Source organism: Lytechinus variegatus, chromosome 18 (genome assembly GCF_018143015.1).
Source record: "Lytechinus variegatus isolate NC3 chromosome 18, Lvar_3.0, whole genome shotgun sequence".
NCBI classification, from domain to species: Eukaryota; Metazoa; Echinodermata; class Echinoidea; order Temnopleuroida; family Toxopneustidae; genus Lytechinus; species Lytechinus variegatus.
The window spans coordinates 5,758,850-5,781,969 of NC_054757.1; the positions used below are offsets into that span (position 1 = coordinate 5,758,850).

At 35.9% G+C, this 23,120-nt stretch overlaps 1 protein-coding gene across 2 annotated transcripts; it reads left to right on the plus strand.

Moving 5' to 3' along the window:
• The first annotated feature begins 3,113 nt into the window (after positions 1 to 3,113).
• On the plus strand, positions 3,114 to 17,018 carry LOC121431587 (eukaryotic translation initiation factor 4E-like). Of its 2 annotated transcripts, XR_005972140.1 has the most exons (8): positions 3,114 to 3,216; positions 6,253 to 6,464; positions 8,537 to 8,600; positions 9,483 to 9,596; positions 12,649 to 12,788; positions 14,019 to 14,073; positions 15,098 to 15,391; positions 15,446 to 17,018. XR_005972140.1 is itself a non-coding variant. In XM_041629134.1 (7 exons), the coding sequence occupies exons 1-7, from the start codon at positions 3,178 to 3,180 to the stop codon at positions 15,155 to 15,157; spliced, it is 684 nt and encodes a 227-aa protein (XP_041485068.1). In that variant the 5' UTR covers positions 3,114 to 3,177; the 3' UTR covers positions 15,158 to 17,018. The 2 variants fall into 2 exon arrangements, 1 of the variants encoding a protein (XP_041485068.1); XM_041629134.1 differs by having other exon boundaries at positions 15,098 to 17,018.
• The last annotated feature ends 6,102 nt before the right edge of the window (positions 17,019 to 23,120 follow it).

Consider the following 23,120-nt stretch of genomic DNA (forward strand, 5'->3'; position numbering starts at 1 on the left):
CTGAATAGGGATATTTTTGAGAACTTTATATGAAATACAGGAAAATAAGTACCTGACAAATTTTGCGAGCCAGGGGGGTGCGGAGGGTGCGAACGCACCCCCTTCAGAACCAAAAAAAAAATTAAAAAAAAAAAAATCAAAAAAAAAAAAACAAACAAACAAACAACCGGAGGGGGGAGGGGTAGGGATACTTGAGGGCTCTTTTGAAAAAGATCTGGCCGGCGGGCTATATAACTGCATGAAATTGAGTTAATACGTTGTTTTTTGTGTTTTTGTGTTTTTTTTTTCATAAAAAGCACCCCCCCTAGAAAAAAGCTGGTGACGGCCCTGTTCAGGTCAGATTGCCAAACGTACCATATAGCGATGCACGCCGAATTTTGATGGGTGAGTTATATCTAAATTTTAAATATATAACAATTACCTAAAATCCTAATTTCATGGCAGTTCATCAAAAATTTCGGCTCGCGATTTGCACTTGCATTGATTGTTGAAAATAAATCAACTCATCTCATGCATCGTATTTATGGTATTCATAATTACAAAAGTGCTTTAAAATGTTCAGGGCCCTGTCTTAAAGGACAAGTCCACCCCCCAAAAAAATTGATTGAAATAAAAAGAGAAAAATCCAACAAGCATAACACTGAAAATTTCATCAAAATCGGATGTAAAATAAGAAAGTTATGACATTTTAAAGTTTTGCTTAATTTCACAAAACAGTTACTATATATATGCACTTGGTCGGTATGCAAATGAGGAGACTATGACGTCATCCACTCACTATTTCTTTTGTATTTATTATATGAAATATGAAATATTCTCATTTTCTCCTCATCATTGTCAAGTGATACAACGATTAATTCCTCCCTGAACATGTGGAATTAGCATTGTTTAATACTATATGGCTCAGTCAAGTTGGTCCTTATTGTCAAACCTATAAAAAATGAAATATTGTATAATTCAAACATTAAAAAACAAAAGAAATGAGTGATGGACATCATCGACTGACTCATTTGCATGTCACTGAGTTATGCATATCACTATTTGTGAAAAATAAGCGAAACTTCAAAATGTCATAACTGTCTTATTTTCCATCCGATTTTGATAGAATTTTCAGCACTATGCTGGTTTGATTTTTCGCTATTCATTCAAGTCAGCATTTTCCAGGGGTGGACTTGACCTTAAAAAATAGTTATGATTGATCCAATCAATCTCAACTGTATGGAAATCCAGCAATGTCACATTTTTTCCAGGAAATTTGCACAATTTTCTTTGTAAGCAAATAAAAAGCACCCTGAATTTTCAAGAAAACAGTAAATTTATTATTTTACATCAGATCTAGAAAATATTTTGAACAAACATGCGTTTTAGATCTTGATGTTGCTGGCCGTCCATAGTTGTGGTTGATAAGATCCATCGCAACTCTTTATTAGACGGGGCCCTGTTTTCAGACCATGACAAAAGTCGCGCTCTAATTAGGCTAATTAGATTAATAAATAAGATATTAATTTAATAATCAAACTGTCCCCAGTTTCAGAATGGAATATCGACAAGTTTCATCTCGCGCTTAGGAAGAGAAATAGAAAGATAGTCATCACAAAATGACATCATGTTCTTAGAATGTCCCGGTCATATTATGTCAAAACTCAAATTAATAGTTATGTAACATGCATGAGTCAGCCTTTTTAAAACGTGATCCATATCCGCCTCACAATTTTCCTACAATATGCTTGAAATACAGAGCTTAAAGTGACCCCTTTTCAGATCGAAAATATATCAAGCCTCGCATTATTGATTTTCATGATATAAAACAGGTATTTAGAATGACCAGATTCTATAGGTGGCGCGCTTTGCGCTCGCATTATTGATGTAGGAAGATTTCCAAGCCATTTTTCATGATTTACAAAACATGAAAAGATATACACTTTTAGGTGTAAATCTTAAATTTTCCGCTCGTGCTTCGCACCCTCATCAATTGTTATACTTCCCCTTTTATCGATTACAAAAAGTGTTTAGAATAATTTCCATTCTTCACTGAGGTAGAAATGTCAAAATTTACAGCTTGCGCATCGCGCTGGCATTATTTGATTGTTGAAATATGTAACGTCTTCTTGATGGCTAACAAGCAGCCGATAACAGATCCTTTTATTGATCAGATCAAAACGTATTTTTGCTCATCATTGTTTAGGATTACAAACATTGCCCAGAATGTTTAAATTTTTGGACAAAATACATGAAATATAAACATAGCTCGCCTTTCGAACTGGCACTACTCAAATGAGAATTAATTTATGTTGATTAATAAGAATAAAGCTTAGAAGTAACTAATTAAGGACTACCCCTTCAAAGAAACAAACAAATTAAAGAAACAAAAAAAAATCAACTTCGAGTGACCGATCGGGAAAAATGTGGCTGAAAAATATTCCCCCCCACTCTTGGCGAAGGCTGCATGGATCCGCCCCTGTGGTGTACAGATGGGGGCTGCTAAACCCTGCCCCGCCCCCAACTTAATGAGGAAGAAAAAGAAATGGCATAGAAATTTTAACTAGGGCTTACCTGGGTAAAACTATGAGGAAATTTTCTTGATATTTTAAAATCTGTCATAAAATCAGTTAATTTTAAATGTCATTTTTTAATGCTCCCTCGCTTCACTTGCAACTCATATGATATGGAAGTTTCCGGCGGATGTACACATTATATTTTGCCCCTCAATTTTTTGAATTATGAATGATCCTTTTTTTTAAACCATGATATGGAGTTTGATTCCTGGCATATGGCATTGTCATGTTATTGTAAGATTGTGATTCAATCAACAGGTCCATTCTTGTTAAATCTGAAAAATTAAATATTGTGTAGGCCTAATTGCCTATGGATACATATATGACATTATCGGCTTTGTCATTTGCATGCGATGTGCATATGCGCAATTCTACTTATAGTCGATTCATTTTGTTTTGTTTATTTGAAAATACAGCAGATCTGACACACTACCCCCCCCCCGGCCCTATTTGTTTTTGTTTTTTCTTTTGCACTCCTCCGCCATCGATGATTAGGCACGATCCCCAAGACAAATTTGTGTGACGTTTGTGTTCTACTTGGTGGTCACTTTATCAATTCTATTTCCACCTGATTGTACCACGTGACATTACGACAGAAGGCCAAAATTGGAACATAAGGAAAATGGCTTCCGTGAATATAGCAAAGCATGTCAATCTCGAGGTAATTTTCTTGCATTTCTGTACCATTTAACTGAGTTAACGATTAATGATCGCTTCCTGATATCATATGCTACGTTTCCACTGTGTATGGTCGAGGTTTTTATTATTTTATGAGATATAAGCGAAAGAGTAAAGAGGCTCGCGGTGATAATTTCGCCGGTTGTCTTGCGCTGCTATGCCTGAGTTGAGTGAAACATGTGCATTGCCATTGTGCAGCCACGTACATTGAATTGCTGGAGGTCGGAGTGGAGTGAATTTCGTGTGTTGTGCTGAGGCTGAGCTGTGGAGCCAAGTTTTTGTGTGGCTGTTGCAGTCTTCCCCCAAATCCACGCTTTCATTACCCCCAAAACAGGAGACGGGTTTAGAGAATGAAGTAACACTTGTGACGTTAGAGCATCCTGAACATCATGAACATGCTGAAACAAAAAAGTGGAAATTTAAGTTGACATTTGTCAGTTAAGCTGGCCGTCTTGAGAGAGTTCAGTTTCCTTCCATTACATGAATCCCAATCCTATTCCTAATCCTGTTCTTTCTATTCCAACTTTTGGCAAGTGATAAAGTAACATGCATTAAAAGTAGGTTAAAAATATTAAGGCTAATGCTAAGCTGGCATCATAATGATGAAGAGGATGCTGGTGATAAGTTACTGGGAGATTAAGATGATGATGATGAGAAAAAGGAATGTTATGATGATGGTGGTGCAGGGCTCGAATTAATCCAAGGCCATGGCCTTAGATGCCCTCAGAAATGGCCTTGATGCCCTTTCAAATATTTGTAGACTTAAGGCCAAAATAACTGCCCTTTTTTGCTGTGGCCTTGGTGCCCTGCGGTAATCCAGTGCATGTGCCCCATTGAAAAATGCATTTATTATTGATGCCCCTTTTTTGGTGGCCTTGGATGTCCCATAAAGTGAAAACTGCCTGCCCTTTCCCCCGGGGGGCCAGTTCCATTCACGAGTGGATACCATGCGCGACCATGGGGTCTCGAAAGGCACCCTAAACACGTAATTTCCATATTCTGAAAATGCACCCCTTAACAAGTATTGGCGTGTGAAACCCTACCCTTTTAACAAGTTTTGGAAACAAAACGATACTCTTGGCAAATATTCCCTGAAATGAACCCCTAAACAAGTACAGGAATGTTTTATTGTTACGGGTCCTTCGGTCGCCGGCTTTACCTTATTTGGTTAAGTACGACCCCACTTTCGACACCTCGCGCAAATAGGACTCTAAACACGAAGTGTTGGGGCAAAAAGGACATCCTTTATAAAACATTTTAATTTTGTTTTATCATTCCCGCAAATTCGACCCTAAACACGTAATTTTACTAGCGAAATAGATACCCTTTTTTCATTATTTTTGTGTTTTTGACACCCTTTTCACGTTACGTACGTAACGTGCCCTATCGTGAAAAGGACATCCTTTTTACGTGTTTTTTTGGTCGCGCATGGTATCCATTCGTCAATGTAAGTGGCCCCCCCGGGCCCTTTCCCTTAAGTGCCCTTTAAAAAAATGGCCTTTGCCCCTTTAAATTCTTAATTCGAGCCCTGGTGGTGGTTATATACCCAGTTGTTGTGTGTCCGGATGATCAGTTTTTTAAGTCATTTGGAAAAATTTACAAGCGAAGTTTCATCAATTTTTAGTACAAAATGTTAGGAAATATTATAAAGAACAAAATAGAAGATGATTACAAGGAATGAATTCATATTTTTAGTGTAATCCACAGACAAAAAAGAAGGCTTCAAAAAGATAAAGTGTCCGGACACCCGACCCCCCCATCCTACTCATACTGTCCCTGATATCATTGGTGATGGAGATTGATGGTGATGATGAAGATGGTGATGATACAAGCCAATAGTGGAAGTCATCTGACCATTCTCGTTCTCCGTGTAGGGCCTAAGCATTTTTATCCAAGATTGGAAGTAAATCTCTAGGCAATATTTAAATTTGAATTTTAAATGGTAGGCCTAGTATTATTAGGTAGGTAGAGAAGTTATATGAGATGAAGGGAGAGTATGGTGAAAGCTGGAGGTAGAAGAGGGATGTAATGGAAAGTGAAAATATGAAAACAGAAACAGAGGCATATATATCATACATTATATATGCAAACTTGTGCATTTTGAAATTAATATGCATATAAAAAATAGAATTTGGTAAACTCAAATTTTGTTAAAATTTAGGAAACCACGCTGATGAGTAATGTGGAGAAAAAGAAGTATTTAAGAGATTGTATCTTATGTCAGTCATAAGATTGGAGAAATTTAACAAATATTTAGTGGCAAATCTGCAATGTGAATATGATTAGGATTTGAATTTTGAAGAATATGGCATTTATTTCAGTGATGATGATGGTGATGAAATGTTGGTGATAATGATGATGGTGATGAATGATGATACAAACCATAAATAGCAGTTATCTAAACATTTTCCACTTCTTCAAACAGGTTTAAAGATTGAAAGTGCTCAGGACAGGATTAGAGTGGGGAAGAGGATATTGGTGATGATGATGATCATCATAATCATGATTATCATCTAAAGAGAGACAGAACTTGGATCTGTACATAAGAGGTTTAAACTTCCTTTAGGAAGCATCTTTAATGAGTATGATGATTAGGTGGCAGGGATGATGCTGATGATGTATCATGATGATGATGATGATGATGATGATGGTGATGATGATGATGGTGATGATGTGGTAATGATGCAAACCAATCACAAGTCTCATCACTGATTTCATGAATAACTCTGTTAAACCAACTTTGTGAAATCATGAAATCTAAGCTAAAAGCGATCGCAGTGAAGATTCACTACTCGGATAATCTCTCTGTTCTATTATTGCTTGTTTCTCAGTAATTGCACAATCTCTCCCAGAATCCTGTAGCACATATACGAAACAGAAGCTTGGGTAGTCATTTTATTGGATTTTGTACGAACTCATTTTGAAATCGTTGCAACTGGAATTTATTTTTAATTACATAGATAATGCTGGTGTGATGTTGTTGGTGTCAATTCTCTTTCTCTCTCTGAAACTCTCACAGGATATTAATAAAGATGGAAAGGGTGTAAAGCATCTGCAGCAACATGAAAAAGATCTCCATAGCGACCTACAAGCCGTAGATCCAGAAAGTCTTATCAAACATCCCTTACAGAGGAGATGGTCTATGTGGTTCTTCAAGAATGACAAAGCCAAATCATGGACAGAAAACCTTAGAATTGTCACAGCCTTTGATACAGTAGAAGATTTCTGGTCGTAAGTATCCATAGACCTCCAATTCTCTTTGGGCTCCTTTTTTAATAATGGCAATTTTAGTTGGGGGAGGGGGGCTTCTAGTATGGCCAGGCCAGGAAAAGATCATTCATCTGCTGACCTAGCACCACACATGGCTCTAATCCGACTGGAAGTACCTTGTTCTTCTTTGGAAGCCGAAACCTCCCTCCTTCCCCCCACCCAGTATGGCCATCGATAGTAAAGCAGGGTGCTACATAACATTTTAGAAGCACTTGCCCAGTTGGGCAAGTAAATTTTTAGATCAAATATACTTGCCCAAAAATCTATTTCACTTGCTCCAAAAATCATTGAAATTTTTTTTTTTACCTCTTCAAAGAAAGTATTGCGGTTTTATAAACCATTGACCTTTATCTCTCTTTTGACATAAACTGATATACTTTGTCATTGCCATGACCAAAATTAGGGTCAATATCATATCGACCCTCATTTTGGTCATTCTTCTGTGAGAATTTCGCCTGCCCAATGTTTTGGTCTTCACTTCAAAACACTTGCCGACTCTATCATTTACTTGTCCTGGGCAATCGAGCAAGTGCGTATGTAGCACCCTGGGTAAAGTGGTCTGCAGTGGCCCTTGACACAAAGCTGAGCGATTAATAGTGGGGCTGATTACTGTGATTGATTGCGTTGATTGTCGTGTAAAGGCCTGGTCACACCGCCCGAGCGTTGTTGGAGCGGTAGGGAGAGAGGATCGAATTTCGCTCACAAACTTGGGGGAAAAAATCGAAAACAAAAAAAAAACAATCGAAATCGAAAATGGTGAACGGTAGCGAGCGGTGATGATTTTTTTCTCTCCACGACCGCTCCAAAAACGCTCAGGCGGTGTGACCAGGCCTTTAGATCAATCGTACAAATAAGCCCCACAATTCACTAAGCTTGGTATTACCGGACACTGTATTGGGTTCCACTGCATAATGGAGAAAGATGACTGAAGGGAACAAGAATATTATACTAGGCAGGTGATCTAGAAGTTTACTGCAACTTGAAAAAAAAATTGCAAGTTTATTTAAAAAAAAAAAGATGCTTGCATTTGAGACTTGCATTTTTCTACTTGTTTTTTTTTTAGAAGCATTGAATGAAATTGCGCCCCTATTTGTGACAAGGCTCTAGACATGCTCCGGTGATGCCCCTGTGAACATGTTTTAAACCATATATACAAGGGAAATCACAAGTGCCGTTTCCGTAGACGAGTGGCCTTTGTAATCATTGATTTTGTACAACAAATAATTTGTTTTATTACAGTTTGTTTTATTTTTTGGTAATGTCTCACCTGCAAAGCAGAGCGAGACTTCAGGCTCTGTTTTTCCGACGTTGGTGTTGTGAACATTGAAAACTCAAGCAATCTAAGTTTTTGAAAAATAACTTAAAACATATGGACCTATTTCGTGAAACATTGACAAAAGGGTAATCAAGGATCTTTGTTAACCTTGCATGAGTTTCAGGTGATATTACTTAGGTCAAAGCTTTGGATGAATTAAGATTTACCATGTTTAGGGTATCAATGTACATGTAGACATTTTAACCAAGGCTAAGTTTTTGAACAAATTTGACAGTATGTGGACCCTTTTCATGAAACTTGGACATACAGAAGGGTAATTAAGTATCATTGATCACCTTGTATGAGTTTCAGGTCATATCATGGTCAAGGTCAAAGGTTTTTTGAGGTTGATTAACTTCAATTCTTTTATCCAATGAATGTTTTTCTGGCTTTCTGAAAAAAAATGCTCATCTTTAAAGTTAGCACTGCTGCTATTGAATAATGTGTTGCAGGGGGACTGCCAGAGGTGCTCCACAAAGTTTATTTAAAAATCTCATGTATGTATTTTGGTTGAATGATGGTAAATTTTGCCTCGCTTAAATCTTTTTAAGACCAAAGAAATTTGTTCAACTTTAGAGAAATTTGATTTCAAAGAGGTATACATAATTGCTTTTACTTACTGATTTAAGCAAGTTTACACTTATTCTCATTCTCAGAATATGATTTTTTTTTAATGATATCAAATGTATTTGATTACTTCTTTTGTCTCTTTCTCCAGACTTTATAATTACATTCAAGTTGCAAGTGGATTAGCGTCAGGATGCGACTACTCATTATTTAAGGTAAGAAAGTAATATTTTCCTCCAGTTTTCTTTAAAAAATATATGATTCTTCATCTCATGGAATAACACAGTGAATTAAATGACACAAATATCCCCCTTATATATGAAATATAAGGACATTTTATGTTCTTTGGGCCAAATCTTTGTATTGTAACTAATCATGAAATTGATTTTGTTGTACGATTTACAAGAGGGTCGAAACAAGTCCTAGTTGATATACAGTATCTTCTCCACTAATCAAATGACTAGATTTAACAGTATACCCTAACCTAAACTTAACCCTCACCCTCGCAACCCTAAACCTATACACAAAATAAAGCCCTGAGCAATTGTCACTGAGCAAATATTGTCACCGAGAGGTCATGGTTGGGCAATCCTCTGCGACAATCTCTTACTTACTGTAATGCTTTAAAAGCACAACACGGTAGAACTTTATTTTGAACAAAAGAATGCTGAAGGATACATAATGATAATAATAAATAATAGGCATTTATATAGCGCCATCTAGAAATATTCTATTCCGAGCCGCGTTGTTATTATTAATATTACCCCGGCTTTAGCTCTATGTACATGTACATAAAGATGGTAATTTTCCATCATATAATCCACTTATGGTGTCGTCCAGGGGCCTGTTGCATAAAACTTTTTACCTGAGAAAACTCTGGTAAAAACTGAAAACTAAGGTTAGTCCGATTTCTGCCATTGACTTTAACACAGGGAAAAAACTCTGGTAAAAACAACCTGAGTTTTCTCAGGTAAAAAGTTTTATGCAACGGGCCCCTGATGTAGTTGTCTTTGCTGCTTCAATGGTTTGTCATTCTAATCAGTTCCAAATCTATGTATCCCTTCATGTTTCTCCTCCCCTCCCCCACCCCCACCCAGGATGGTGTGAAACCAATGTGGGAAGACGACAAGAACAAAGATGGTGGCAGGTGGCTGATAGGTTTCGATCGCAAATCAAAATCACAAGACATAGACAGATGCTGGTTAGAAACGGTAAGATTCAATTATCTAGATCTATTAGAGATACAGTTGAGGCCAGAATTTCATATACACCCAGGAAATTCAAGCAAAAGTTGACACTTGTCAAAGATCATAAAATTTACTGTATCTTATGAAATGTTTGTGCTATCATGACGAATTTGATATCAAACAAATAAGAATGTCATGCCCGTTCATCACATCGGTTTGTCATCAGGAGCTGAAAAATATTTAGGTGTCATTTTTTTTTCATATTTTAGAAAAACTAAAAATAAGAACTTGACGAAAACTTTTCATACTTGCGCTAGTTACTTCAACACAAACATTTCGGATTACAATTTTTTGTTCAGTGGTGACTTATCATGAGAGAAGATGTAATGTGAATCATAGATTTGATTTTATATATTTCTATAAAATGACGTTTGAAAATATAATAACAAACAATAGCATACATTTGGCATGAATATTAAGTTTTTCCTTCAAAAGAAAATTTCACCTGAAATATACTTTAACCCTATCTAGGGGGGGGGCCTTGGAGGCCCCCCTCAACGAATCGGGCGATATTTTTGCAGCACGAAATTTTTTGACCGCGCTGCTCACTGTCATTTTACTTTTAAGTCTTGCGCAACTTTTGAGACCAATTTTGCGTCTCCCGGGTACGTGGTTCCGAAATTATGCAACATTATGTAAATGCATGTCAGACCGAAAATTGCTCAAAAACGTGATTTCGTGTACAAAGTCAATGCAAATTGTGTTTTCAACCAAAATTCATAAATGCATGATTTTTTTTAGTTTTGCTGGTCTAAATTTATTATTTTATGCTTTTTATGATCACAGAAGAGTCCCCCACAAATTTCATTGAAAAAACAATGAAAAATGAAAGGTAAAAAAATCAAAGAAATACATAAGAAATTGCAAAAAACAATATAATACATAAGAAAATAATTTGATATTGCAATTTTTCTCATGTACACTTGCTGAGAACACCACAAAGAGTTTCTATACCAAAAATTTGTACATTTGGAGCTTTATTTATGGAGTTAGAGGAAAAAGTATGATTTCGCATACTAATTACGCATAAATTGGCATAATTTTTTAAAAGCAATTCGCATGAAATAAATTACTATACAATATTGTAGATCATGTCCCAGGCAACCCGCGTGCCAATTTTCGGCGCGATCACGCGATCACGCGGTCGACGGCCGAGATCTCCATATGAACTCCCAAAATACCGCGGCATAGATAGGGTTAATCCCAATCATGTTAAAAAGCATGATATGTCCTTAGATTTGATACCAAATTCGTCATGGTAGCATTTTTATTTCCGAAGATTTCTAGTAAAATAAATTGTACGATGTTTGACAAGTGAACAAATTTCACTGAATTCCATGGGTGTATGTAAACTTCTGGCCTCAACTGTATACAATTATTCTAGCTGTGAATGTTAAAAAAAAAATTAAGGTGGTGGCTTGCATTGCAATAAGGATTATGAAACCTTTGGTTGGATCTACAGTTTATGCAGATTTCACATATTGATTACATGTATTTCAGCCATTAAAGTGTTTTTTTTTTAATTTCCAAATAAATGATAATTTTAAAATAAAGAGTCTTATAATGAACGCATGCTTTATGGTCACAGGAGACTGAATTTTAAGGTTGCTGTTATGATTTTAGACCACTGTTCATTTATAGTGATCATTTCACTTTGTTTTGATTTTAAAAATATTCTCATTTTGGTTCTTAAAAATGGGCTAAACATCAGGCTTATAGTGTAAAAATACCATCCCAAAAGTTTCAAAGTATTGTATCTACAGGAACTACATGTATTTCAAACTTTGGAGATGTAAACCAATGTTTTAAAATAATTGGGAGTTGGTTTCAATGACTATGTGTATACAGCAAATCTGTGCAACACAACACATTAACTCTAGATGAACACAGCATGACCTACATACAGTGTGTACAAGGTATACACTGAATGTACAGTGCAGCTAAGAATAGTGTGTGTATAGGAGACACACAGCAGAAGCAATCAACACATCCAACAGACTTTTTGAATTTGGATAAAACTGGTCATAAGCTAACCCGTCTACCAGATGGTTCTCAAAATCAGGCTAATAAATTGCTGCTTGTATCTAAATTAAGTTTTTTTTCTTCCTGTATTGTGGTCTGTTTCAGGGTTTTTGAGGACAAATACAGGCACTCCTACGTATGTTTCATCTCACTTTGAGAATTTTTTAAATCAGCTGCTCGCAAAGTGAAACGATCCTTTTAATTAGTATCAACTTTGGTTTCATACGAAAGCAATATGTGTGAACTTAGCAGTCTGTAATGAAAGAGCACATGCTACATTGGACTCTTCTTATGGTGTGCTAAATTAAGGGAAAATCATGCAAATGCTATAAACCACGGCTATAAAACCAATGTTTTGAATTTTGTTTGTTTCACTTTTTTATCACTTTTTCATTTTTATCAAGGGCAATTTCTGTAAAACACATTTTTTCAAAGTTTTGGAGACTTAACTATTGTGATGGAACATTGAATTGATGTTTATTGATTCTATTCTCATGACCGTTTTAACTTGGTTTAGGGAATGCACTTTTAATTTTGTTCATACTGCTTAACAGATATATTATTTAAGAGCGAAGTTGGCTCAGTCGGTAAAGCGTCTACCCGTCGAACCAAAGATTGCGGGTTCGAGTCCACCCCGGGCTATGTTACAGTGGAAAACACTCCGTCCCTCGGATAGGACTTTTAATGGTGACCCCATGTAAAGGAGAATCACCAGCGTTGCACGATAAGAACCCACTGCACTATTCGAATAAGAGTAGGGGGAAACCCGGGTGTAGTGGTCCACCTGCATTCACCAACCAGTTATCAGGAGAGAACTGGGGGTCACAGTTCTGTGTGCGCACCCTCCTTGGCGACCCAGATTGGCTGGCTCCTCCAATGCGCCTTTTATATATATATGGCGCTATACAAATGCTGTGCATCATCATTATTACTCTATTTCCTGTGGTCTTATCAATTAATAACTGAAGTTTTCCCTTTCTTTTTCATACCTCAGATGTTGCTAATGATAGGAGAGAGCTTCGATGATGACTCAGATTTAGTCAACGGTGCAGTTGTCAACATTAGAAGTAAAGGAAATAAGATCGCAATGTGGACAGGGGACTGGCGGAAAGAAGACTCAATAACCAATATAGGGTGAGTTCACACTTATTAAAATCGTATGAGTCAGTCTTAATTATGATGTAAAGGAGTGGGAGAGGTTGCACTTTGCATACTTAATTACTTTGGCAGCTAGAATGAAAATGACTATGTATTGACGTTAAGACTCAAAATTGGAACACCGGTAACATTTCTTTAAGTAAAATTGGTTCGTAATGGCTTGAATATATTATTATCTTGTATTATAAAATACAAACTTAATGTCTTGTACGTGGATCTCGCTCAAAGCCACTTTCGTGAAGAACTTGCAAGATTTCCATTCCTATGAATGTGTACGCAATCTGTCCGTACATTCTATGCAAGAAACTGCAAAATCACAGGAGTCAGGCTGTGATCATTGTGAAATATTGTTTTGCTTTGAATCTATCAATTACTTGTATTGAATGTCAAATGATGTCTCACATAGGTGATTTAGTTGAATTTATGCTATTAGACCACTTTTTTTAGCTTCACAAACTGGGAATAAATGTACATTCTCTAAGTGCAATGATTAAACTATTTTTAATGTATTGTAAATGATTTTTATTCATAGATCTAAGGGGGTGTTGCTGCTAGAAGTTTTTGCAATCAATCACAAGTTTCAGTCACATATTTACAAGTGATAGAACAATTTTAACTGAAGAAAATCAAATATAGTTGTCAGTAGAAGAAGTAGACAGCTATCAATTACAAGCTGGCAATCACTTGTGAAACTTATAATATATTTTGGGGTTATGATTTATTTATTAATTTTCAATCCGTCCAATTGCCAACCTCTACTATTATTTGGTCTACCATCAGTTTGTCCACTATCCACATGGTCCAATTGCCAAATCATCCACTCACCATTTCATCTAATAACCAGTTGGTCCAATAGCCATTGAGTCCAAATACCATTTGGTGAAATTGGATTAAGTGTTAATTATGCAAAATGAATGAAAATAAAATGGATATTAGACCAACTGGTTGTAAGACGAAATGGTGATTAGACAAAGTGATGATTGGACCAAATGGGTGTTGGACGAAATGTTGATGGATGGAATGGCATTAGACTAAATGAAATTAGACCATGTGGACGAGATTGCAGAAGACGAATTGGCAATTCACCTATTTTGGGACCTGAAAATGACTTGCAATTGATAACAAGATTCTTAAAACACTGTATCAGTCATTGCATTTCATGCCTTTGAATAACTGTTTTTATTTTTTTATTTTCTCTCTTTTCAGACGAAAATTCAAAGATAGGTTAGGTCTCCCACACAAATACACAATAGGTTTTGAGGTAAGTCTGTTCAATTTGAAGAAAGCCATCCTTCCTCTCTTTACAAGGGTGAAGTCATGTGCTAGCCAGGGCCATTTTCATGATACTTGTCAATTTTTATTACCAAATTTTCATAAAGCTGGATTTGAACCAGAATCGAAATCATGGGTTGAATAGATTTCAAGCATGAAATGTGCCTGATTCAGAGAATGTTGAAATACGTTAGTTGATTTAGAGAAACCTTGGCTCCAAATCATGGCAATAAACGTGAATCACGAACCCTCTGACAAAAGTTTGCATTCACTTGTGGACATAAAAAGATGGGGGAGGGGTGGAGAGAGAGCCTTAATATTTTTCTGAGAAGCTCTAGGTGAAATGTTGCAGACTCGTTTCTTTTGAGGAGTCTTTAGCATCTGTTTAGTCTGAATACCATGGCGCGTATTCTGATAGCAGGTTTAACTTAAACTCAGGTTTAAATTTGTGGTTTAAGTATGGATAGCCAATTGTTACATAAATCACTAATGGTACAGATATATTTCAACTCATTTGGCTCTCAAATCATTCATAATTGTCTAGGAAGTATAAAGAGATGATTGTCTTCTCCATCGATGAATCAGGAAAGAGCACAGTAAACATGAGAAACGTTCAACTTCAAAAAAAAAAGATTCTTTTGGCTTCCCATACTTAACCACAATTTTAAACCCGAGTTTAAGTTAGACCTGACTTCAGAATACGGGCCGTGATGTCTGAGTACATGGATCGAAAGTTGGTTAATGATTTGCTGGATAAAATGATGTGATCAGATGTGATTTCAAGAACGAATCAAATACAAAGTGTATATGTAATACTCAAAGAGCATTCCTCACATTTTATTCAAATTTTTCTAACAGGTCCGTTTTTATTTATCAAATCTTGTTGAATGCAGTGTTCATATTTTATTCTCTCCATTGTCTCTCTTCCTCGTTCTCTTTCTTTATCACTCTCTTTTCTCTCCCTCTTTCTCTCTTTTCCTCTCTCTACATCTCATTACAATTTTCACCCCCAGGCACATAAAGACACAATGACGAAGACCGGGTCTATGGCAAAGAGTCTCTACACTGTATGATACACGCCCTTTCCACCCTCCTTCGCCATTTACCAAGTGTCCGTCTCTCCGTACCCCGTCGAGATCCGTCGCCGTTTTCATCGCTGCCTCGTGTACCACACTCCCAACGACTACAAGCATCACCCCCTCTATATCATGGGACAACCCCCTGCTTGTGTAAATGCCTCTGCATGCGGCATGATGTACACACAGAAATAAGATTATTGAGACTTATGACCTGTTTCTGCAGATGAGGTTGCAAGTAACTCCAGCTATTTTCTCTATAGTGTCACAGTTTCTGCAGATGAGGTTGCAAGTAACTCCAGCTATTTTCTCTATAGTGTCACAGCTTTATACAGGCAAAAGAAAGTTTATCTTTTTCACCAACTGTGGCAGAGCTTTTCTAACATAATCCAATTTGTTTGGGTTTTATTCTCTTATGATTGATATAAGCTGTAACTTTTAAAGTCCAATAGATTTGTGATTTTGCAGCAATGTTGCATAACCAATACATCCTTTTGAGTTTCTTTTTTTCTTGTGTTTGACTATAGATATCAGCATTTTCATGTTCTGCGTGCATTGAATGTTTAAGGCCTGTGAGTTGAATTTTGCGAAACACTCTTTTTGCCTTAGTGGTTTTATTGATTGTGTTATTTGTATGAATGACATGCTGCTTCAATATTATTTCCACTTATTTCCATTTCCAATATTAAGATTGAACAATCTGCGTCCTAAATCAAGTGTTCGCCAAAAATATTTCTCATCGTATGAGTATTATGTGCTGGTAAATATATAGGGAAATCATTGTAAATATCACCACAAAATGAAGAGTTTGTTTATAAATTCTCTTTGCCAAACACTTTGATTTGATTTTCAACTTGTATTATTGTGATGCAATCTAGGTGAGGGTTAACCCATCATTTCATATACAGATAATCTATATTTGTCTTCTTTAGGCCCTCATTGTTCTTCAGATGGTCCTGTTAAAGTGTAAACACACCTCAATGTATGAAAACACAGAACTTCACATTTGGTCTTGCATTCATAACTACGTTGTTTATTCTGCCAAATGGCCAATTCATGCTCCCTAATTGAAATTTAATGCGTACCTAAATAACTATGCTCTCACTCTGAATATTTTTCAGTGGTCTACCTTTTTTTTCAACCAATATGTATCGAGATAAAATTTCAACCTGGACCCTGTCTTACAAAGAGTTGCAGGTGATCCAATCAACCACAACTATGGAAAGCCAGCAACATCAGCATCGAAAATACAAGTTTGTTCAAAATGTTTTCTTGATATGATGTACCGTAAGGGCACTGGTATTCAACCTGTTTGGAAAGTTTCCTCAAATATATAGAAATATGGAATTTACCTTAATTTCAGACCTGTCGGCGATGGTTTTTGGCACTAGTATTCAACCTAGCGATGAAAGATGGCCCTGTCTCTTAATCTGCCCTTGTCTCATACGACTATGGACTAGACCATTTTAGATGAGACCAAACGGAATTGGTCAAAGCCAGAGACTTACATAGATCTTGATCTAGTTTAGCAATCTAAACCCTTTCGAGATTTGCTTTCTCTCATCACTAGGTTGAATACTAGTGCAATTCAGTGCAAAAGGCCATCGCCGCATGATTCGATTCTCCGCGCACAGTTGAGATTAATAAAGAAAATACCGACAACAGGTTACCCTGGAAATAACAAAGGTATGAAATTAGGATGAATTCCCTATTTCTAAATATTTGAGGGAATTTCTCCAAATCTTTGAATTATGCCGGGTTGAATACGAGTGCCCATACGGTATGTGATGTATATTAATACCTTTATAAAGTTTCTTGATATTTTAGTATGTTCCTCTTTGGACATTGTGCAAATACCCTGTAGGAAAGAAAAAACGATGACCGTGATGGATTTCCATATAGTTGAGGTTAATTAGATCAAACACAACTCTTTATAAGACAGGACCCACAGACCTGTCAACCAGTACATTTTAGCCGTATTTAGTACGTTTTTGCAACTAAAATACGGCAGTACGTTTTTTCTTTAAAAAATATGTTTTTGATAAGGAAAAATATATTTTTTTTTTACAAAAATCGTAATTTATTTAGAAAAATCAACTCTATATGTCTCTATTTCCTAAAACTTACACCAATATGGTTGGCAGGTCTGGACCCAGGTCCACAAACAATCCTGCTTTAGCGAAAGAGCACCTGCCCGAGACCATGCACCACAGAAATCTGCAAAATTAGGAAGACTACTTTTCTTGTATTTTGTAGACAAGACTATTTAGAGATACCATACCACAATAGGGCAATGCCATGAAGTATCTATGTCCGACCCATGCATCTGGGATCTTCCTGAAAGGATTTATATCTCTATTTTAATTCATTTGAAAAGCTGTGATGCTCTCAAATAATCATGGATTAGGCAGTTTTTGAAGTGGATGTAGGTTGTAGAAGCATGAGGTGGGTATGGAACCGCCCAGTACCCTTTGGTACATAACTTCCGGATCCATTGGGAAGAAGTAATTGCAGGAAACAAAACTTACTTAGGGGCTCGTAGCGATATCCCTGAGGAAAAAACTCATTTCAATGCAATGTTCAAGCTTATCTAATGTTTCAGATTTGCCTTGTAGTAAGGTTCAAGTCACTGAACCCTGTAGTACAGAGATGCAATCATTATTACAATTCATTGGTTGTAACTTTTTAAAAGATATATTGTTAGCAGAATCTTACCACATATCTACGATGTAGTGAAAGACAATCATATTCAATAGAGTTAAGTTTAATACAATGCACAAGATCTCCCCACTATTGCAAGTTTGAAAAATATTCTTTTTTGGGTGACCGTTGACCCCCATGTCAATGTTTTCCTGTACATAGCATGCAATGATTCGATTCTATGTTGTCAACATGGTCAAGTTTTACTTGTATACTTCAGCTTTTTAGTTTATAAGATTGTCAAGTTGGACAAGATATTTTGTTTGTTTCATTTGTCAGGAGCCTAGCTCATAGTTTGTAAGATTCGACGTGGAGATACTGTTGTTATAAATGCTTTTGGATTAAAGAGGGAATAGTAGAATGGGATCGGAATAATGCATGTGGTATAAGGTCGAGAATAGAGTTGTGTTCAAAACCGTAAACATGAATGTTATCGCTATCTGGGCATGAATTGTTGGCAGGGATGTTAAATTGGTCTGTTGGAAAAGTATTGTGAAATACTTAGCAAGACTTGGGGAATGGCAGACAGTACATCATACGATTGTGAATGATCAAATCCATGATGTCTTTGATCGATGATTATTAATGTTACATTTCTCTGTTCATCGATGATGGAACTTCTGCACTCTAAAGTATGTGCATTGACTTCCAGTGATGACACTGGGAACTGGAAATACCCAAGATTTGTCTGACATAGCAACAGATACAGCATTCATACCTTTTATGTGTTGAGATAGCCAAGTGCCATTCCATCCTTGAAAGTCTGTCACCCTGTTGTAAGGGATAGCGTGTGAAGGTGGAGAGTTGGGCGGAGAGATTGGAGCTTTGAATAGGACTTTGCAGGCATTTCTACCATTTGCTATAGGATTGTTTTGTACATAAGAGTGTGTTTATTATTGAGAATGATGATTATGGTGGCTTGTAAGACGTGTACCCTTCAAACCTCGGCTCGTTGAGACACAGAAATATATTGATCAGTTATCCTCCAAGGCATGTCATTACAATTTATAGTTCTGTTTGAGATTAGCATGTAATTGTATATATTCACCCATTTGATGCGGCTGTATTTGGAAGAGAATATTGAAAGAATTTTCAGCTCGAGTTTAACTCGCTTTTGAGTCCTCTTTCATATTCTAAATATTACATGAATTTATGTGAAATGAACGCTTCAATACTTTCATATCAAGGTGTGATGAAGAAAAAAAGATTTTGCATGTTACAGTCAATTATATGTTTACAAAAAAGATTTATTTAATACCCCCAAAAAAATTAGGAATTGCAGAATATTATCTGAAGTTTTGTTTCTTGAGTTCAGAAGTATAATGGAGAAGTTGGAATGTTGTTACATGGTATTATCAGCTGAGAGAAACAAGTATGACAAAAATGCAAAAAGATTTTTATCAACGGTTAAGTTTGCATCTATCTTGATTTTTAGTTTCATCAAAGAATAGCATTATTTTGTAAGAAACACGAGGAAGATTGCACTGCAGAGAGTCTGTTTCATAAATCTTGTTATAGTAACAAATTTACACAAACAGTTAAAATCTACTGAAGTCCTTTAATCTGCTTGGCTGATAGTAAAATTGTGATGGAAATTGTTATTTGTTATTTATAACAGGGGCCCGTTGCAGAAAGAGTTGCGTTTGAACGCAAGTCAAAAAATCAATCGCAACTCAAAAATGCGCGCTGTTAATTGGTTGAAAATCAAGTTGCGCATGATTTTTAGAGTTGCGGTTGATTGCAACTCTTTCTGCAACGGGTCCCAGGTCTTTATCGAACCATCGTGACCATGGAAGGCATCGATATAAAGCCGGAATGCAATGTCTCCAATGGTCCTGTTAAACCAAAACTGGTGTCATTGATGCAGCAACTGTTGAAAACTTATCTAAAAAAGATCAGGGCAAAGAATTGTTCACTAAAACTACAGATACGTGATGGGCTTGGAAGTGTGTGGTCACCATGGGGAAGAAGTAATTCATACCTTATCCACCCTTTGCTTTAAGAGTTAACAGTAATTCATACCTGCCAAGTGTTCCTATTAAATAGGAACATTCCTATTTTGGGAAGAAGAATATTGCCATTTTAACCCATGTGTTCCTATTTCTATAAAAAATTGTTTGGTATTGAATAGGAAATTAAAACATGTTCCTAGTAAAAGCATGTTTTAGTAATAAGTTCCTTGGCCCTCAGGGTTGTCAGGTATGAAAATATTCTGCTTTATCAGAACAATGTCTCTAAGCGCTTTACAGATGAGCAATTCCATGAAATGCGACCCTCTGTCTGTAGGACCTTCCCTGACATCATCTGTCCCCGTTATCTGGTTCTAATGAACAATTGCAGTGCTCTCAAACGATCATGACTTGGGTAGCTCATGAATTGAAGTAAGGAGAAAAATGGGGGAAGGACGACAACATACAAAAATGTTGATAAATTTGCGGAAATGCCCAGATATGTATGTATTATCACCATGGTAATTATATTTTGGTTTTCCTGCTTATAATGAAGGTATCTCAATTGAATTTGCATGAAATGATTTATCTCTCTTCTAATTCCAATTGTCTGCCATTTGATTCTCAAGATAAAAAACTTCATTTGTACATGTATTCCATAGTTATTTCAAAGAAATTTCCTTCTTTGAGTATTGGGTAACATTTATCCACAATGATTCACGATTTGTTAAAATACACACAGGTTGTTATTGATTCACGATTTGTTAACTCTTTTCAAAACAAGTTTTATTATGTTATTCATAAAATAAAGTAAGGTATTTGTGAATTGAAGAGTGAGGGTAAATTATTTATATGTTACTCATCACTTATCACCTGCACTTATGTATCGGCTTTCAAAGATATTTAGATGCATGATATTTGTGTAACTTGGTTTTCCTTCAAATAATAATATTGGCTACTTATCTGTCTTTTATTATTGGTAAGTGGATATTACATTGTTTTATTTATTGTGGGGAATAAGAGTTTCTCTTGCATATTTTATTTACTTACTATTTTAGTTGTGTATTCTTTTAGAAACTCGCCGTTAGAAGGGGAGTTGTATTTACTCAATTCATTTTAGAGAAGAAATGTGTAAGGTAAACCGTAAATGAAAAAAAATAAGAAAAAAAATGTACATAATGTACAGCTAATTAGCAATGAATGTGTATCTTGGCTGTGAATTTGGAGCCAATGTTGTATGTTGTATTTTATATCTTAAAGAAAAAAAGAAAAAGACAACAAAAGTTTATTAAATGTAATTGTTTCCACTGATGGAAGAAACTATGGAGTTGAAATCAGTTATTGAGCCTTTGTTTACTTTCTTTTATGTTTATTTTTTCTACGAAAAGGGAGTGTTTCATGAAAGGACTTATCACACATTTTATCAGACAGTTTACACTAGGGCCGTCTGCACCATCCCAAGTTTTCAAATTAGCGCGCTATTTCTGATCCGGCAAATTACCCCGATCTGAACAATCTCGAGATTATTTGCAATGGAGACGCAAGTATCGCACTAGTTCGTAGGATCAATCTCGAGATTGCAATCCCAAGTCAACTTGGGATTATTTGCAAAATAACACGCTATTTTACGAATTATCCTGCTAATTCACAGGTGCAGACACACTCGGGATTATTCATTCACGGCGTCAGACCACAATGCAACGATGCCTCGCTCGAGCAGTAATCGCTCTTTGAGACGGGTTTCTTGAATCTCGAGATTAATCGCGAAGAGGGCCGATCGGGCTAAAATCTTGAGATTGAGCAAACTTGGGATGGTGCAGTAATGGTAATGGTACTTCTCAGCCAATCATAATCAAGGAAAGTTGTTAGATCTGACAACTTGTCAGATGAAAAATACTTAATGAAACCCTCCCCTGGTGGTCTACTAAGTAATTAGTCTACTTTCTACATAGCCTTATACTTAATGGAATAAACACTCTGGCCCGTATTCTGAAGTCGGGTTTAACTTGGACCATTGTCTAACTCTACTAAGATTATGGGGAGCCAAAAATTCTGTTTATATTGTATATTTCTTATGTTAACTATTTTGTATCCTTTTGCTTTCATAATGAAGAAAAATACTTCAGATATCATTCACAGACATTTACAGACAATTTGAGTGTCAAGTTAATAAATTGGAGGTGTAATGATAGGGATTCGTGCCACAGTTGGCTCTCCATAATTAAACCAAAAATATAAACCAGGGTTTAATTCAATCCCGAGTTTAGAATAATCTACACTTCACTTGGCCTCTTTATCTTATGCCAAATCACAAGTTTAATTTCCACTTTATCAACTTATACACGTATTATCTTTTACTTTTCGTTCAATTGAAATTTCATCTAACCATTTAGTGGTGTTAGACCAAATGGATATGGAATGGATATAGCAGACTTGCCAAATGATACAGATTTTCAATCATTCTTACTCAAAAATGAGAAGAATGTGATAGTTAAAAAAAATACTGATTTCTAAAATTTCATTAGTTTGTGTTGTCCTGTGGTATTTCTTCAAGCATACTCATCTCACCACCAAAATGCTGATATTGAGTTTTTAAAGGACAAGTCCACCCCAACAAAAAGTTAATTTGAATAAAATGAGAAAAATCCAACAAGCATAAATGAAAATTTCATCAAAATCAGATGTAAAATAAAGTTGTGACATTTTGAAGTTGCACCTATTTTCACAAAACCATTATATATTCACATCCTTGTCAGTATGTAAATGAAGAGACCGATGACATCACCCACTCACTATTTCTTTTGTATTTTATTATATGAAATATGAAATATTTGAATTTTGTCAATGTCATGTAAGCAAAGTTTCATTCCTCCCTAAACATGTGGGATTTGATTGTTTAAACAGTTTGTGGTTCAAACAAGATGGTCATAATTGTCATATCCGTAAAAAATGAAATATTGTATAATTCAAAAAACAAAAACAGTGAGTGACATCAACTCTCTCATTTGCATGTCACTGAGCTGTGCATATCACTGTTTTGTGAAAAATAAGCAAAAGTTTAAAATGTCTTAACTTTCTTATTTTACATCTGATTTTGATGAAATTTTCAGCACAATGCTTGTTTGATTTTTCTCTATTAATTAAAATAAATATTTTTCTGGGGTGGACTTGAACTTCAAATACTGAAATGTTCTTGTTCAGATTGGCAGCTCTGGCATAGCCTTACTGGAATTATAGATAATGGTAAATAGGCTAAATTAGCCGAAATGATTTAGTTGACAACTGTTTGTAGAAAGCAGACAAGTCGAGTG

Excerpts from the sequence above, each read along its gene's own strand:
- LOC121431587 (XM_041629134.1), top strand. The coding sequence starts at position 3,178 with ATGGCTTCCGTGAATATAGCAAAGCATGTCAATCTCGAG. Across the intron at positions 3,217-6,252 it reads CAAAGCATGTCAATCTCGAG|GATATTAATAAAGATGGAAA; the intron begins GTAATTTTCTTG and ends AAACTCTCACAG. Across the intron at positions 6,465-8,536 it reads ACAGTAGAAGATTTCTGGTC|ACTTTATAATTACATTCAAG; the intron begins GTAAGTATCCAT and ends CTCTTTCTCCAG.